This window comes from Xiphias gladius, chromosome 21, assembly GCF_016859285.1.
Source record: "Xiphias gladius isolate SHS-SW01 ecotype Sanya breed wild chromosome 21, ASM1685928v1, whole genome shotgun sequence".
Taxonomy (NCBI): domain Eukaryota; kingdom Metazoa; phylum Chordata; class Actinopteri; order Istiophoriformes; family Xiphiidae; genus Xiphias; species Xiphias gladius.
Window position 1 is genome coordinate 4,192,826 of NC_053420.1, and position 17,842 is coordinate 4,210,667.

A 17,842-nucleotide genomic window follows, 5' to 3' on the forward strand; every position below is an offset into this window, starting at 1 on the left:
CCCCAGTAGAGCTTTCCTACAGCAGACTTTGCTGTGCTTATGACCTGTCGCATCACGAAAAGCTCAGCTGTAACTAATAAAACAGATGCCCTGCTGAGCCACACCAGTGAAAAGGGTCAGTTGATACAGGGCAGGTTTTGGCAGGACGATAAGTCACAATGATGTGTCCGTATTATTCGGGCTGTCTGACAAAGAAGGTGTAAGAAGAGAGAATCATCAGGAGGAAGGTATGCGAAATAAAAAGAGTTCGGAGAAGAAGACGGGAAGGAAAGGAGTTAGAAATGATGGGAAAAACATGAAATAGGAGAGAAGGAGGAGGAAGAAGAGAGGGGGACTTGGAAAAGCTAAGTCGGGTCTACTGCATCTATTAATACTGGAGGAGAGAAGGGAAGTTCTCATGAGTTGACAGTATAAATAGCCCCCTGTCATCTCCCCAGGGACCAACACTAATAGCTGACTGAATACTGTTGTTTCTGGTACATGGAGCTGTGGGCCGGGGCCTTAAATGAGGTCTTCAGCCACAGTACATCCGTATGATTATCAGTACATTCTGTACGCATCTACGCTGGATGAATACTGTAATTCTGACGGGCAGTCGTTCCGAATGTTGGCATTTCCTCAACCGTGAAAACGTACTAATACTGGTTTTTTTGTGGTTCACAGTGGTTCGTAGCACCAAAGCCGTTATTTGCGCGGTTCCTACGTGCGCTCTGCTCATGATTACAGGGGCTGTTTCCTTCATGTTTCAGTTTTTTTCTGGTCGCTTTTCACGGCGTCGTTACCTTGGTGACCATGGTGAGTCCAAGCAGGTAGCTGATGCAGCAGATGATAGCGATGAAGACCTCTCTGCGGTAACCCTTCCGTAGGAAGGACGGATACAGATCCACCAGTGATGTGATCTGCCCTTCCACCTCCACAAACTGCGGGGGGGACACAGACACAAAAATTTAGATTCTCGTGGCGGTAGGAAAAAGCATCAGGAACCTAGTGTGTTGTTAAACGCGTGCATGTTTTACCGCTGTCATGTTACAGAACTTCTAGGCATTGAAGTCTAACTTCTCTTGCTGTTGGTTGGAGCCACTGATGTGTGCATTTGGCTGAAGGAGCTTTAAGGAAAATCATTTATCCTGGGAAGGTCGACTGCGCACACATCCCCATTTTCAGGATCTGTGTGCTTTTTTCCTTTCACACGCAGGCACGTGAGGGTCAGCACCCATTTTAACGAGTGCGCGTGTAGACCGTAGTCCTGGATCACGGGTAGACTTGTGCCGATAAGGCGCAACGTATAAAATTTTAGTATTATTGTATAAAATCTCCTCAGCTTTTTTAACAGTGTGTAGCTCAATGGCTTCTGTCAACTGTGTTCGAATGTTTTAACGAAGCAGAAATATATAAATTAGTTTGTTTTTTTTAATTTCGTTGTTTCTTTTCTGCACATGGAGACATCTCTAAGTTTCCTTTTGTCGGCTAATATCACATATTAGATATACCACCTTACTAAATGATAGGTTTTCAAGTGCTGCTTTGATTCAGCATCACAGTTGAGGAAACCTACATCCGCAAATTTGCAGACATGTTGGTTTCTTCAAATCAATAGGCCTTTGGTTTATTGCTAAAAAAAGGATCATCAGCTTCGATCAGCTGCATTTTGTTTGCTTAAAAAGCCAAACTATGGTACAAGAGGCTTTTTAAACACCCTTAGAGTTTGAGCACAGGCTTCTTCACACACATTCGTACCTCTACTAATGACCAAGGATTAGTTAAGTGCTGTGCTAGTGGGCACCCTCAGTAACAGTCGACAGTTGCGGGTGTTTCAAGCGCGTTATCACCACTTTCACCCCGTCTAACCTCCCGCCGCTCTAACAGCTGTCCGTGTGTGACAGCTTGTGTGTCTGCTCACCTGACTGTCGAGGCCAAGCAGCAGCAGCATAATGAAGAAGAGAATTGCCCAGAGTGTAGGAAAAGGCATCATGGTTACAGCCTTGGGGTAGGCAATGAACGCCAGGCCTGGACCTGCAGAGGAATGGGGAGGGGGGGTGAGAGAAGAAAGAGGGGTGTGGGGAGAGGCAACATTAGTATCATATGATAAGCTCATCTGATCTGCATCCCTGTGGGAAGAAAAGGCCCCAAACAAAATCGAGACGCAGAACCAGATATGAATTCATATCAAGCTACGATACTTCAAATAGATGTTTGTTTGTGTGAGTGTGTGTGTGTGTGTGTGTGTGTGTGTGCGCGGTGTTATTTATTTGTATGAAGAAAGGTGTTGTCATGTACTAAGTACGTCTGATCTGACACATCTTTACTTACCCGTTACCTCCTCTGTAACACATTACTTATGACATTACTGACTTTATGCACTTGACACATTACACCATTTCACACCATTTATAATAACACATAACGAGGAAAACTTAGAACATCATAATAAAGGAAAACCAAACGATAACAAGAAAAACATAACAATAATAAAGAACATTTTGAATATAGTAAGTCATGTCATTTTCTTGTGACTGCTTCTCTGATAAAGTAGGTCATAAGAGAAATCGTGGAGCATAGAAATGGATGTGTGTACAGCACGTAGTGGATTCTAACTAGTGTAGGTGTATGTGTTGTGTGGCTTTATGTTACCAAAAAAGACTGTAGACCACTTCAGAAAAAATGCAGCAATTGTATGAAATATTTAACCAGATTGAGATATGCTCGACTCACTTTTCCGGGCAGCCGCGTGTCTTCAACGTGGAGACAATCGACTGCTGGAAAAAGTGACCCAAGTGCATCTCGGTTTCTCAAATAATTCAAGTACGGCAACACCTACTTCACTCAAGCCACTTTGCATGTCTGGCTCAATTAAGCATGATCCTTTCTTTGAGGAATGCAAAGTGACTTTTACAACAGGGCAGCAGTTACAAACTGATGTAAAATAAAAAGCACAGCCTTTTTTTTTTTTTTTTTTTTTTTGGAGGTCTAATTTGGCATTGATGCTACATTGTGAACTGTAACACAGAAGTCAAGAAAACAAGAAAGCAGCCGTAACAGCAAAACAGCATTGCAGCTGTTAGCAAGATATGTAAATATGTTCTGTTTTTGTTGAGAATTATGACAGGGCATCCAACCAAACACCACGTTGACTCCAAAAATAGTGCCAACTTCCATTCCCTGAGAGGGGAAATGCGGGCAGAGACCTATTGTATTGTAACTCATGAATTGGGATCCACATCCAACGGTGTGATTACTTGACTGTACTAAACAAAAACTACAATATCTTAAACTTCAAATGTCATATAGCTATTTCTTTTTTCGTACATTCTTGAGTCAACAGAATGCCGTTGCGTGGGTGCTTACATTGCACTGTGAAAACCACGCTGTATCCTGTGTGTGCATTCAGTCAGCATTTTCTCTCATGCAGATAACATTCATTCCTCTGTCAGATACGTCAGAATCAAGCAGTCGCAGTTAAGGCAGACTTACTTGTGAGGTCCCTAAACCTTTGATAACTCGCTTGCCTGGCGGGGCTTTGACCTGTCAAAGCCTGATGACCTAGCCTGAGTATGAATGCTTACTGTATTTCTGCCGAATTCTTTCTACTTGATCTGCCCTGTTCTCTGACTCACAGCACATGGACACATTTTCTCAGGCTGGAAAATTACGACTTTATTAGTAACCGAGTTCCATGTTGCCCATGTGCCAAGGACTATCCAGGAGTGCCAGGCTCTGTCTAGTTCCACCTAACATACCACTGATCTCCACCGCTATTCTTTGACTGCCTGTGGAGCCTCAACCCACTCGCCAAACATAACATTGATATTGGACAATTCTGCAAACCCCGCCGTTAATTTGGCGCTGGAGACAGAACTGTCCAATATTTGTATCGACTGGGCTGGCAGCATTGACAGTGTTTGAAGTTAGCACACTGCGCTAAGCTAAATTTGCTTTTGTCAGACTGGCTGATCTTGGGACATTAGATGAAGCCTGGGTTTTCACAAAAGCACTTGACGCTGACAACATCTTTGTTCTGTTATTAGCATAAATTACAAGTTTCAAGTTTGTTTCTCATCTGATGTCCAACAAGATGCCTTATGTTTTAAGCAAGTAACGGAAGTATGTATAACATATCACAGAAAAAGAGGAGAATCCAACTTTCCAAACGAGCTCCAAAGGTAGTTCTAGAAAATCAGCTGTCTCTGTTGGCATGTTTACACTTGGAGTGTAACTTGTACTTTTAGAGATTCAGTCAACAGTCATCTTTTATCTGCCTTGGGATTTGACAAATGAGCATAAATCATTTCTTGTGTGATTCTATTGGAAAACCATGCATAGTCCAGAGTAAACTGGACTAACAATTTTTCCTCACAGAAAACAAAGTTGCACTGTCATAAGGCTCCAGCAATACTGTAAACTGTAAATATACTATAAGTCCATGGAAAAGATGATGGCACTTACAGGTGCTTTAAAGCTTTTCCACAACACCTCAGTCTCCGTGTGGCAATAAATACAAATGTTTTATAATACAATATAAATACAAACAGGACTGAGGGACAGACTTCTCTTCCTTTGGTAAAACGTTGAGTAGTTCATGTTTTCCATGGATTTTTGAGATTAAGTATATTTGATGGCTGAGGACACTAACAGACATTACAAAAAGATACAGTTCTACGTACTAGAATTGAAAAAAAAAAAAAAAAAAAAACCTGGTAAAAACAACTAATAACACCATATGCCAATATGCCACTCAAATAGGTCACAACAATGGTCATGTCACTTTGGCTTGTGTAGAGAAGGAAACATCTTAAAACTAAAACTCTGATCGCATGTTCTAAGCTAGCACACTGGCACAAGACGCACTGTATATCGTCACACAGCTACTGTACTTCTAAGTGTACATTCTAGCTTTTTTTTTTTTGACTCTAATGTCTCTAACTTTTGCCCTTCGAAAAACAAAGTGACATTTCCAACATCTCTTGCTCGGCACTAATCCATCCAGCTTGCTTTATTTGGGTGATGCGCTAACAGACCGACCAAACATGTCCATAGTTTCTCACATTCTGATTTGTCAAGGAGTGTTTGATTGCGGAAACTTCCATATTCCGATGCCGTCATTTGTAATTAATCAGGGAATCCGTTTGGTTCCAAATTACAATTCAATTCAAAATTAAACGTATTGGCTAATTCTCTTTTGGGTTTCGTTGCTGTTTTTCTTTATATTTACTGTTGTTTAATTTGTTAACCAGGAAGCAGCGCCCACCATCACTGCCGCCTTTACAGAACCCTCGTACCTGACTCTGCCACATCAGCAATGTCCACCCCTTGCTCTTGTGCCATGAAGCCCAGGACGGAAAATATTGCGAAGCCAGACACAAAACTGGTACCACTGTTGAGGGCTCCCAGCAGCAAACAGTCCCTATGTCACACATATGTCATGAGGAGGATTTGTTAATGAACACACAAGGATCCCTTCACCCCCCTCTCTCCCCCACAGCTAACCCCCTAACTGAAACTGACACCTCACCTGTAGCAGTTGTATTTGTACTTGTTGTAGCTCCCCAGGGACGTCATGGCACCCAAACAGATGGCATAAGAGAAGAAGATCTGGGTGCCGGCGTCAATCCACACCTGCGAAGTAGGGGGAGAGAGTGGTGACAGAAAGGCTGAGGCCTGCTGATGAGGGGAAGTGAGTAATGTGTAGACAAGCTGGGGGGAATTCAAGTCCTGGGTAAAGCCAAGATGAACTAGGGAAGCAGCTGCAGTAGTTTATCAGAATTTAGCTAAAGATATGTCACTAAAAGTTTGGTTTGGAAAGCACCAGATACAGTAAACTGTTTAAAGGGTGGTTCAGATTGAAAACAAAATTAATTTTTGCCTTGCATTCTTGGCTCTGTGTTCATTTGTCCCAAACACTCAATGAACCTACTGTACGGTTGCTAGCTGTAGCTAGTTAAAATGAGCCAAGTGTGCCTGCTGTATTTGCATGACAGCTCAGTGTCTGACTGATCTTAAAACTTACCAGGAACTCCACTTCTTTTTAAGATAACAAACTCCTCTTTTCTACTTCCTATCACCATAAGCTAAGGAATTAGAATCATAAGCCTTGGGTTAGGCTCAAATGTGGTGCTTCTTCACGCCCTCAAGGGAAAATATGTGTCTGTTCATAGCCACTCGTATCTGCAATCGCACCACCACTAAAATTAAGTCTGAGCAGACCTAAGGTTTTTTTACATGCCCAATCTTATCTTTCAAGAATGCCTTGCGGAATATGGGACTATATAACTTCGTGTACCTTCAAAATGTAAAGGGGGCAAAATGTAAAAGACCCGGTGCAGTGTTGTGACTAAACTATACCTGAAATTACTGAATGTACTGTCTCTCAAAGTGGCATTTTTTTTTTGTATTCTATCGATAGATAGATATTTTATAAGCGGCCAAACAGACATTTGAGTTTCCAACAGGGAGCGGCAATGTAAAGTGATGTTTGGCTAGACTATGGGGGTTTAGGAATGGCTACAACTGGAGCCCAGTGATGGGGCTCTCTCGCTCAGGCAGCACAGGGGCACCTACCTCTGGGTCCTTCAGGCGAGCGAGGTCAGGGTACAGGTAGAACTTGATACCCTCAGCAGCACCTGGCAGTGTCACACCACGAATCAACAGCACGATGAGCATGACAAATGGGAACGTGGCTGTGATGTAGACCACCTGAGGGAAATAACAAATGTGGAGAAGCAAGGTCAGACATTATGGAAACACCTTACATTCTGTAGTTTGTATTGTTCTACTAGGGAAGTCTGTTAATCTTAAGCTTGAGTATAAAAAAATGGTCCGCCTTACCAATGACAAGGATGTTAATTGGTTATTTGGCCAATTAGCTGATATCTTTATTGTCATTACAGAGAATTATGCTTGATAGATGTGTTAAGTGGATTATGACAAGAACGGACCACAGGCTGTCCCTTAAATCAATAACAGTATATCAGTACCTGTTATTTGGAAAGTGGTGACCACACTTGGCCTTGTAGGAGTCTTTATTACCAGAGTTACAACATGAAGCAGCCAGAAAGCATAAATCAGGCCGGAGCAATCAATAAAGAGTGTCGAGGCTATAAACAGAGTAGTCCGGGATTGACTGAGCTGCCTCTGGTCTCATGGTGAATTGTTTATGTTGTTGCTGTAGCAGAAACTGAACAAGGTCGGAAATGTTCCCTTTACGTATCTAGCCAAAGCTATATCCATCCTGTAATATTGTACAAAAAGGTAGCCAGTGCAGAAATTCCCCTCCATAGATTTTTGTTTCTTGAATGTTGCAGTTAAACAGAGACGTATGAATACTGTATTACAGAATTGTGATCCTCAAATCATCAGCCAATCTCTTTGAAATTTAGATGCTTAGAATTAAATCCTAACAATAAAAAAGCAAGACTACGGGACATCTGCCTTGACTATTGAAGAGGCTGAAATTTAATACACTGTCGCTGTCGTTTTCATTCATTTGCATCCACAACGCAGTAAAGCCAATTTCGATTTCAATTTCGAAATTTCCTGCTCAGCATACATCTTGGCTGTAATTCTTTAGCCGTATTTTTAGGTTCCTTATCGAAGCTGTTTGTTGTGTTACGTATTTATGTTTGAAGACAATCTCGGCCTACATTTAATCATATCATTTTTTTCAAATCTAAAACATATCCGTATTGACCTCTAAAGTATATTGGTCAGACCTACTTACTAGAACACTTGCTAATAGCTAATTATTGTTCAGATAAGCTAGTTGGCCTAGCTTACTTTCAAACTTAAAATCTGGCATTAGTTGCCTTGGTAAGCTAATTAACTACTTAACTAGTTAGCCCTCTTGTTTCAACGACGTAAATATTAACTTGCTTTTAAATCATGAAAGCAGTTCTGTCCATTTTTATTTGTATTTACATTTTGACAAGTTTCCTCTTTGCTTGTCTTTAAGTCAAGTTAGAGTTTTCCCTTTAGTCAACTTACTCCCCAAATGTATCGCTGGCTTTACAGAGATTATGTTGTGACAGTCACGACAAGTTCGAAATTTGTGCATACAAGAATGCACAAACTAAGAACAATAAAAAGATACGTCATTGGTTTATGTTCAACAAAAAATATTTTTCAGCAAACTAAGAAACATAGTCACATTTCCCAGTTTCTACATGGGCCCACTGTTTCTAAACATTTTCTTTTTCATAGGAAGCTTAATAAACCTCTTTAGGCTAAGTTAGCGAGCTACTGTATAGCTCACATCATACATCATCAAACCCTTGCTAATGGTCTAGAAGTCGTAGACACTTATCAGGTGATATATTGCTTTGAGGAAATAATGTTGGGAAGCACAAATGGACGGTCCACATAGTGCAGTGGAACCAGATGTTCCCCTAACAATCGCATCTCTTCTGTGAGCCACTGCCCACATAAAAAAAATTCTTACCCAAATAAATAAATAAAAATGTAGCAATGACTCCTAAATGTGGATTTAGAAATTGCATTTTCCTGCACTCAGCTTGGACACAGCACTTTATTGTTCTCTCGGTGAGACCACACAGAAAAAAAAAAAAAAAGGAAAAAAAATTATATGAGCGTAACTCTGTCATGGTTTCGTTGACAAGTCGGTACTTGTACTTTTTAAGTTCAGCAAGTTCAAGAGGAGCAAATCTTCTTCTGGAACAACAGTACAACACACAACCAGTAATAACTGGAGAGTTTACAGTATAACAGACAGTAAATAGATTTACCTTGCCAGTGGACTTGACTCCCTTCCAGATGCAGAAGAAGCAGATGACCCAGACGAGCAGTAAACACAGAGCCAGGTCCCATTTAACAGGACCGATATTCTCTATACCACTGGTGATACCCAGCACATTATGTCTGTAAAATAAAAGGAACGAGCTCCTTAAGCATATGTGTTTATCTGTGCAACTCAGTCAGAGCACTTCATGACATTGTGACGAAAGAGCTTGAGACAATTTAAAATGAATCATTCGCAAACAAATACAAGTCGTATAAATCGCGTAAGCTGCTATGTCCACGACGCCCAAAGAGATAGGAATGTGTCAAATATTTTGGGCGATTTTGTTTGCCTGGAACACCCCAGGGAACAGACCCAGTCTGTATTGTTTTGATTTCTTCTTCTTCTTCTTCTTCTTCTTCTTCAGGTTCCGGCAGACCAGGCATGGGAAATTTATTGCTGGTCTTAGCAAACGGAACCGATGTACGTGTTTATTCGCACATAGAGCAGGGAGGTGCGATCCGATCACAAGTGGTCACTCGAGACGCACGTGGAGACATTTTCTAATGCCAGGTGTGAATTGACGTACTTAGAGCTGTCCACTTGTGATAGTGCCAGGTATGTACAGGGCCAAAGACGGTTTAAGAAGTTGTCTTTGACGGGGATCACCAACCAACCCGGCCCACTAAATATTTGAGAATATTTAACCCAAAAACCCTGCGGTCTTTGGTATTCGCCTGCTTTGCAAATATGTCTAGACCCTCCAAAATGAGCCAATCAAATCAAAGTGAAATGAGGCCCATATATCAAACAAGTTCTTTAGTGTCTGCCTTCCATCTTAATTGCAGAACATTTATCAAAGTCGTACCTTTACCGAACCGAACTTTTCACATGTAAATCGACGTAGAAAGTGTGTGCGATTATGTAACTCACTCCCAGAACTCGGTGACGGGGGAGGTGAAGTTGGAGGCGTTGGCAGCCAGCCAAAGGGTTTTGTTCTTGCGGTAGGTGTCCTCGATGCAGCGATCGGTGTTCCAGGGCTGTTTGCACTTGGCCCAGGGCAGCTCCGGCTGAAAACACTGAAATGCAAAACAAGCTGAATTTACATTACAGTACTTAGCTTTGTCCTCACAGCTCCAGTCAACTGCTTAATCAGTGTTCAAAATCACTGACTAAGGACGGCTGTCATGAAAGAACCAAGATGCTTGAAACTCTCTACAAGCAACTAATACATTTTATTATTTTTGTACCAAATTAGCAGCCGAGTCTACCATGAGGATTCAAGACCTTCTGTCCTTTTGTACCAAAAAATTTTAGCCTTCCTCAGTGTAGTCTGTCAGGCCTCATAAGGCACCTGTTTGGGTTTAAGGGGCGCCATCAAAGGGCTTTGTAAGTTATTGGATCAGCCTTAAACCAGTTTTCAAAGACATCGAGAAAGCTGTAAAACAGATGACGGACAGATTCTATTGTTAGCATGGGACATTAATAGGAACATTTATTCTAACAACAAAGCCTCTCACTAGGCTGTTGCTGTCCTTTGCTTCCGATTTTGTAACTGTAAAAAAAAAAAAAAAACAAAAAAAACTATGGTTGTTCTTGAACTGTCCTAAATTGTTCTAGTTTCACAATTCACAGTTATGTTATATTTACGCAATGTTGAAATGGCATTCTTCCGTAGACTGGATAAATGCCAGATCAAAATTTTTGTCCTGATGCGCACACACACAGACACACACACGCGCGCGAATTGGAAGTCACGTTGCCCTGATAAATATCTTTGTGTTTCTACAATATAAGTCACGCGTGACAGAAGTGACAGAAGAACAAATTAAAGACTGGGGACTTCTTTTATTGCCCTCAGAGTTACTTACCTGGAACAGGTAGTAGAGGCCCCAGGCCAGGATGACGATGTAGTAGATATTCAGCAGGGAAACGATCACAATGGAGGCATAACCAATACCTGGAGACAGGAAAAAGGTCAAGCTGATGATACACCAAGACGTCAACAGTCAAAGGAAATGGCCAGAAGCCACTGAAGGTCATAATGCGATCAAACTTTAGAATACTAAGACATATTCGTTAAAAGTAAATAATTCTAGTTGTTTACAATTCTACGACCGAAACTGAATCCTCTTTAAAATAATGTGTAACAATTTTTAAATAAAAATAAGCATCATCTTGGGTTTTCAACTTTGTGACCTTTGCCATGTGACCAATCAATGACTTTTATCAACTTCCCTCAAAAGATCTGCAGTTTTCGACTTATGAAAGTCACTGCAGCGTCTGATGTGTCACTGATGTGATGTGTGTATACAGTGATGTAAAAGACATTTGGAATACCTCCTATTGCTTTAATGGTGCAGCAATAAAAAGAGGTTTAAGAAGCTGGACAAGAAAAGTAAAAACGTATCTCCTCCAAGACAGGATGTGTGAATCGAATCTGGGACATCAAAGACAAAAGATAAATGCTTTCTACCAACCAACCTTCACATCCTGACTTTGCACAGATATATTTCACTGTTAAAAGCGACACTTCCTGTTTTTCGGGTGATTTCTCTTTTTCTGTTTTGTTCAGGAAACACTTTTGTGCGCCTCATTTGCACGGTAAAACACTATTTGATTCACACTACGATCCGGCTGTAAATCCAAATGACTGCTGCTTCATCGTTAAAAAATTCTGGTCACTACTGACATTCACATTAGCCTCCGTTCACGAATACCCCCGGTACATTTTTCTGTTCAAGGTCTACAGCAATCGAGTTTTAATGTTTTTTAACCTTCACTTGTGTTGCCCTGCACTTAAATTTTGTTTGACACGTTTAGGAGAGTGATCAGCTGCGTCAATACCGGCCTTGAGATGGAGCTGGTGGTAAACACAAGATCAAGGCTATGTGTGTTTGTGTGTGTGTGTGTGTGTGTGTGTGTGTGTGTGTGTGTGTGTTCGTTCGTGTGTTCTTATGTTTCTACCATACAAGGTTACAAAGATAAGAAAATCCAACAAAATAAGAACAGGTGTAGGAGTTAGGATTTGGGTCAGGATTGGAACGTGGATTAGGTTTTATGTTAAAGGTTAAGTAATGATTGTGGTCGCTGAAGGTCCTCATAAGTGTATTAGAAGAGCTTGCGAGTGTGTGTGTGTGTGTGTGTGTGTGCTATCAGTCAGTACACACAGCCGACAGAGGCCATTCATCCAAATTAATGTCCTTCAACGTCATTGGCCATCTGTGTGTGTGTGTGTGTGTGTGTGTGTGTGTGTGTGTGTGTGTGTGTGTGTGTGTCTGTATATGAGTAGGTACATGAATGTGTGAACTACTTCACCATCACATCATGTCCTTTTAATCACTCTGCTAATTAGCATCTGCCAGGCATCTACATCTCTAAACTCACTTACACACACACACACACACACACACACACACACACACACACACACACACACACACACACACAAGCACTTGCTTGGATCACATGGAACAGTGCTGATCAAACAAACAGATGCATTCCCCTCCATGATGTAATTTCTTGCGCTCATCTGCTGACCTTGGCTGACCTCGCTCAGTCTGTTTACTTTTGCAATTGATCCTTTCAAACACGCATGACAAACGTGAAAATTGATTTTTTTTTTTTTTTTTTTTCACTTCACGTGTGGTGAAATCCTTTGAAAAGTAAAGTCTATTTGGAGGATTGAATGAAGAAAGGAGCATCTGTAATATTCTGTGTCAGGGTGATATCATTAGCTGCTATTGGCCTTTTTAGAGACAATGATTTATATCTGCCAATAAATGTCATTGATCTAAATCTCACTGAACTTAAATGGAAAACTTACAACAAGAACTGATCGTCGTGCTACATTTTGATCAAATTTAAGAAGCCCAATTAAGCCATGACGAGGACACACCCTGTAGCTTTTTAGCAGGTTATAAATGCGATTTGGATGCGATGACAGGTCGAGCCAAGTTGGACGGACTCAAGTCAAGTCAAGCCAATTTTATTCCTATAGCGCCAGCTCATGGCAGATGATGATCTCTCAGGGCACTTTTCGTACAGAGCAGGTCCGGACCACACTCTTCACACGGACCCAACATTCCCACATGCGAAAAGCACTCGGCACTTGGTGGTTTGTGTCAACTGTCGGGGAATAAATCCATACGCCCATTGCGCCATTCTCTCTCTGTCCCTCACTGCAATCACTGTGCTTATCCGAATATTAGACGATATTTTCCTCTAATAAATTTTGCTTGAAAAAGTGGGAGTTGTGCAATGCTTTACGTATTCACAAAAGCAAAAATTCTGTTCAGGTTGAACGAGTACTGATCCCCGCGTTACACCGCACCAAGAGAACCCAGTTTAACCTAAAGGAGTTTTCTGAACTCAGGAGGTTCATGTAAGACGTTCTGTCGCCAGGGGGGAAATAAATTCCTGACATCTGATTACAACTTGAAAGCGTTTCAATATTTTTATTGCAGAAAACAGACCGAAACATCTGTCAAGCAGCTGAGGCTTAGCGGTGTCACAGAATGTCATAATGATTGAAAGTGATAGCAGCTGGAAAACATCATCCCGGCTGCTTCAAGAGCCGGACAGGACTATGTGACTGATAACAGACTGAAGAATTAGCTCCACTTGAAAACACACTTGGACATGCTAGAAAAAATTTCTGGAATTTACATTATTTGTTGTCGGTATTTTATATTTCACTCTTACAAAAGAAAAAGGATTCAAGGATGAGGACTATCTTCTCCGATTTCAGTGTGGACTGCAGCGTAAAGGAGCTACACAAACAGTTTTTTGATGAATGGCCGTTTCCATTTTGGGACAAGACGACCTAGCTTTAGGAGATTAGGCTAATCACGTGGACTTTACCTCTCTTCATCATTCAGTCCGACATGGTGCTCGTGGTGTGTTAGCCCATTTTCAGTTCGGGGACGGGGTTATGTTGCCCCGGCCAATCAGCAATGACTGACTTACGGTATCGGTGCTGTCTACATCGATTTCAGTCTGCACGGAAGCACTTAGCTGTGGCGGTTGTTAGGAGCAGATAGCATCAGTCAAAAAAAGACAAAAAAAAAAAAAATTTAAGAGCTGTTGTTACCGTTGGTCGTCTTAGAACAACCTGTACAGCTTCACTGATCTCATCGACCCCTGCTGTCCTGCTTTTTTTTTTTTCTCTTTTGGAAATGGATTGGTTCCCTCTCTCAACCCCGCCCGCTCAGCTCCGATTGGCTCGGTTGTTTTTTCAATAAGCGCAACATGAGACCATTTTCAAATCCCTGAAAAATCAGAGATGCGGGCAGCGATTCAGACGTCTGAAGCCAGGGTAGTCACATGATCGCTTTCTCTGCGCTCTCTCTCTCTCAGTTCAGTTCAAATCCATAATGCTATTTTAGCCTGAAAAATCTACACATTTTTGACAATGTAAATAAAAAGATAGAAGGAGCTCTCTTTCTTCTACCTTCTGTGTCTTTTCTCTCTCTCTCCCTCTCTCTCTCTCGCCGTCTCTCTGATGTGTTGCAGCACTGTTGCCGTAGCAACGTGTGATTCAGGACACTCTGTACACTGTCTCGTGTGTATGTCTGTGTGTCAGACGGCGGGGGGATAATTCGTCTGAAAGGAAGAAGGAACGTGTGTATGTTTGAAAGTTGGAACAGCAGCACAAGTAAATAATTAGATCAAGATAATGACACAACAACGAAGATACTGGACTAAGCGTTATAAACGCGAGGTAGAATTAGAGACAAGTTGACACCGAAAAAAAATAAAATAAAAAAACACCCACTCAGAACTGAATCGACGGTGATGAATACATTAACCTTATTCAGCTGGTGGCGAACAGGAGGAGAGGGGGAGGTGAGAAGAACGGTTGATGGAAATCGAGAAAGAGAAGTGGTGAAGCTTAGGAGGGACGAGAAGGAAGGAAGGAAGGGAAGAAAATACTGATGGAGGGAGTGGAGGAACAGGGGACAGAGTGGAGATTAGACTGAAGACAGGGGAGTGGGGATGAGTAGGACAAAAAATATGTCTCAATCGGATAACAGAAGTAATATCAGGGAAGACATCTGAGAACTCTGAATGTGCATTCCTAAAAGACAGAAGGTTTTCACAGGAGAGGAGGTGAAAGCTAGAAAAGGTTAAGTCAGAATAGAGGCCACGGTGTGTTGGTGTACCAGTGCAGGCCCGGTTGCCTGGTAACGGTTGCAGGGTAAAGTCTCAGCAGTCTGATTGGAGGTGAGTCCGGTGTGACTCAGCCTTATGTTGCACAGCCATTCCTCTGTGAAAAACAGCAGAGGTCTGGAAAAATTTAAACCCTTTAGTTAGAGTAGCAAGGGCTGGCGACACTGAGCTCTGTGCTCACCATTCAAATCAGTAAGATAGCGCAAGGGCAGGCAGAGGGCGGAGCTATGGTCAGAGATACCCTTGGAGCTGACAACAGCAGACGACAACTGGTTCAATCCACTGTTGTATTTGCACTGACGTGTGAACTGTAAAGGTGTAATTTCCATATCTACTTATAGTAATTTGTTATATAATGTGTATCATGTAAGCAGGCTTTAGATGAAATAACTATTACATGCATGCACAGGTACACAAACCCTGCCCACAAGAATGTTTTTTATCCGGCACAAAGAATAAAAATGTAATATTATATATATATATATATATATATATATATATATATATATATATATGTGTTTCTGGCAAGAGCTAAGTCCAATATTCCCTCTCTTTTAGCTCTGTTTTTGGTCTCCACCAATTTCTGAGGCAAATATATGACTCTTTAGTGGCCAAATGATCCCCTATGTTCTCCAGCTGGTCGTGTGTGTTGGTATTTGGTTCTGAGCAGGTAGTGGACAGTGGCTTTTCTCTGAAAACAGCTGCATGCTGTGGCCGTAAACGATGCTATGAGAGCGGTGAGAGCGAACCAAAACAGTAAAGTTGTTGTCCGGACAGCCAAACACTCGGCTGTGAATCACTACAAAGCTCCAAGTATTGTCAGATGTCTATACAACCATTCATGTTATGACTGACATTATGATTAGCCAAAATGTAAAGCTTCCCCTAAGGTCATCTGTTCAGCGCAGATAGTTTTGTGAGGGGTTACTTACCAGTAAAGATGGGGCAGAGCTTCTCCCAGCAGGTGATGCCACCCTCGGAGGTGAACTGACCCAGGGCGACCTCCAAGAAGAAGACCGGCAGACCACCGCCAAACAGGAAAATGAAGTAAGGGATGAGAAATGCACCTGGATGGAGGGAAGGAACAAGGGAACGACACCAGAAAAGATAAACAGAGAGGAAAGATGGCATTCAGGAACAGTTGAAGGCAACATGGAGGGAAGAAATGAAAGATGAAGAATGGGGGGGGGGTCCAGAAAAAAGACAGGAGGGAAAAATGATTAGCATGAATTCAAATCAGAACAACAGGAAAAAAACAGAGCTTGCTTGATAAGCAAATTTTCCCTATGTAAATAAACAATGTAGTATTTTTGAGCCTTACCTCCACCATTCTTATAGCAGAGGTATGGGAAACGCCAGACATTCCCTAAACCTACAAAGCCGCCAGCCACAGACAGAACAAAGTCCAACTTGCTGGCCCATTTCTCCCGCTGGGGGTGTTTGCCCTCTGCCTCGTCTTCAGGCCGGGTACCAGGGCTCTTACCGGGAGATGGCTTCAGAGTGTCCTTATGGAAATCCTTCAGGCACTGAAGTTTCTCTTTCTGAGCCATTCTGTAGAAAAAAGGGGATAGAGAATCGATCCAGTCAGAATTAGTCTGAAAAGTTTTGTTTTGTTTTTTTTGTGCGTGTTTCAGCGTTTCACATAAACCTTGAGCAGTTCTGCTGCCACAACCCAAGATTGCCCAGCTCCAGATTTTTGGCTGGAGCCAGCAGTTTCTCGGTCCAGGTTAATCAACAGAAATCAACTGGGACTGAAACCTTTAAAAGATGTGCTGAAAGAATAGAGGAACATCCAGGTGGTATTCCAAACTGTTATACACCGATCAGCCACAACATTAAAACCAGTTAGCGGTTATATGTTGTGGCCGAATGGTCTAAATGTGCTTTAGTTAGATAGAAATCAGGAAGGACATTTTAGAAATTAAGTGTTCATATGCAATATGTGCCGTATAGTCTTAGAGCAATTAAAAAACAATCTTGACTTTCCACCAAACTTCCAAGAACCTAAAAAGAGTTTGTTTTCTGCTGCATTTGGACCAATGGGGTTGTTTAAAAATCAATATTAATACCTCTCTATATCTTCCAAACCTTTGTCGGAGGTCTGCTCCTACAGTTCAAGGATAACTTATTCCCTCAGCACACTATTTAACTGTACTTTTATTGCCTGGATTCTGAATGGATTTAAGATAGTTTTCAATAACAATATCTTGTTGGATTATTTCATAACATGCTACATCCTGCCCTTTCCTATAAATCATTAATTGCAATCTAACCCGGAGGATTCTGGGTTCAAGCTGTGTCTTGTGGCTTGGAATCTTGGATAAATGAGGCTTCCCTTATTCATGAAAACTGTTTGTCCAAGCTTAAAATGTTACTTCTGACTTTGCAGGTTATGTTCAAGAAAAGTTTACTTGGTTGGACTTTTGTCTAACAAAGCTCTTCTCAAATATTCTCTTTATTAGCAAAGAGGAAAGTACAAAACATGCTAATCCATTCCTCCATGCATTAACCCTTCGATTTTGCAGTTTAATGTGAATTGCTGCTATGATAAGTGCTGCCCCTTCTCCAAATGACTGTTCTGATCACTTCCTCAGGCCAACCAAAATACATTATCAAGTCATTCAGCATCACTCAGTAGGCTCAGTGTTTAAGTAGTGGAAAGGTGAGCTAAAATTACTTTCTTTTTTTTTTTAATGCACCCGCTCTAAATGGGAGCTTCATCGAATGTTCAGTTAATGCTTTAAGTCAGGGCTCTTCAGTCTTGTATTTGTATATGTGTGAGAGAAAATTCAAATAGAGAGACGGGGCAGGAAAACCTCAACTCTATGCTAACCCTCCTCTTCTTTCTCCCTCCCTTCCTCATTAAAATCTTTAGATGTGACTCTGTGATTGGTCGGACGTCTAAGCAGCAAAAAAGCAACCGGGGCCACAATGACACAACAA

At 41.6% G+C, this 17,842-nt stretch overlaps 1 protein-coding gene across 1 annotated transcript in view; it reads right to left on the reverse strand.

Moving 5' to 3' along the window:
- Window positions 1-17,842, reverse strand: part of LOC120807403 (sodium- and chloride-dependent taurine transporter-like) — a 31,652-nt gene that overhangs the window by 4,669 nt on the left and 9,141 nt on the right. The window contains exons 2-11 of the mRNA XM_040159406.1: window positions 16,221-16,450; window positions 15,832-15,966; window positions 10,600-10,688; window positions 9,662-9,807; window positions 8,736-8,868; window positions 6,556-6,690; window positions 5,510-5,613; window positions 5,277-5,401; window positions 1,901-2,013; window positions 783-920 (exon numbers count right to left, since the gene is read on the reverse strand). Of these exons, the coding sequence (XP_040015340.1) occupies window positions 783-920; window positions 1,901-2,013; window positions 5,277-5,401; window positions 5,510-5,613; window positions 6,556-6,690; window positions 8,736-8,868; window positions 9,662-9,807; window positions 10,600-10,688; window positions 15,832-15,966; window positions 16,221-16,449 (1,347 nt within the window). The 5' untranslated portion in view covers window position 16,450. The remainder of the gene's footprint in view (window positions 1-782; window positions 921-1,900; window positions 2,014-5,276; window positions 5,402-5,509; window positions 5,614-6,555; window positions 6,691-8,735; window positions 8,869-9,661; window positions 9,808-10,599; window positions 10,689-15,831; window positions 15,967-16,220; window positions 16,451-17,842) is intronic.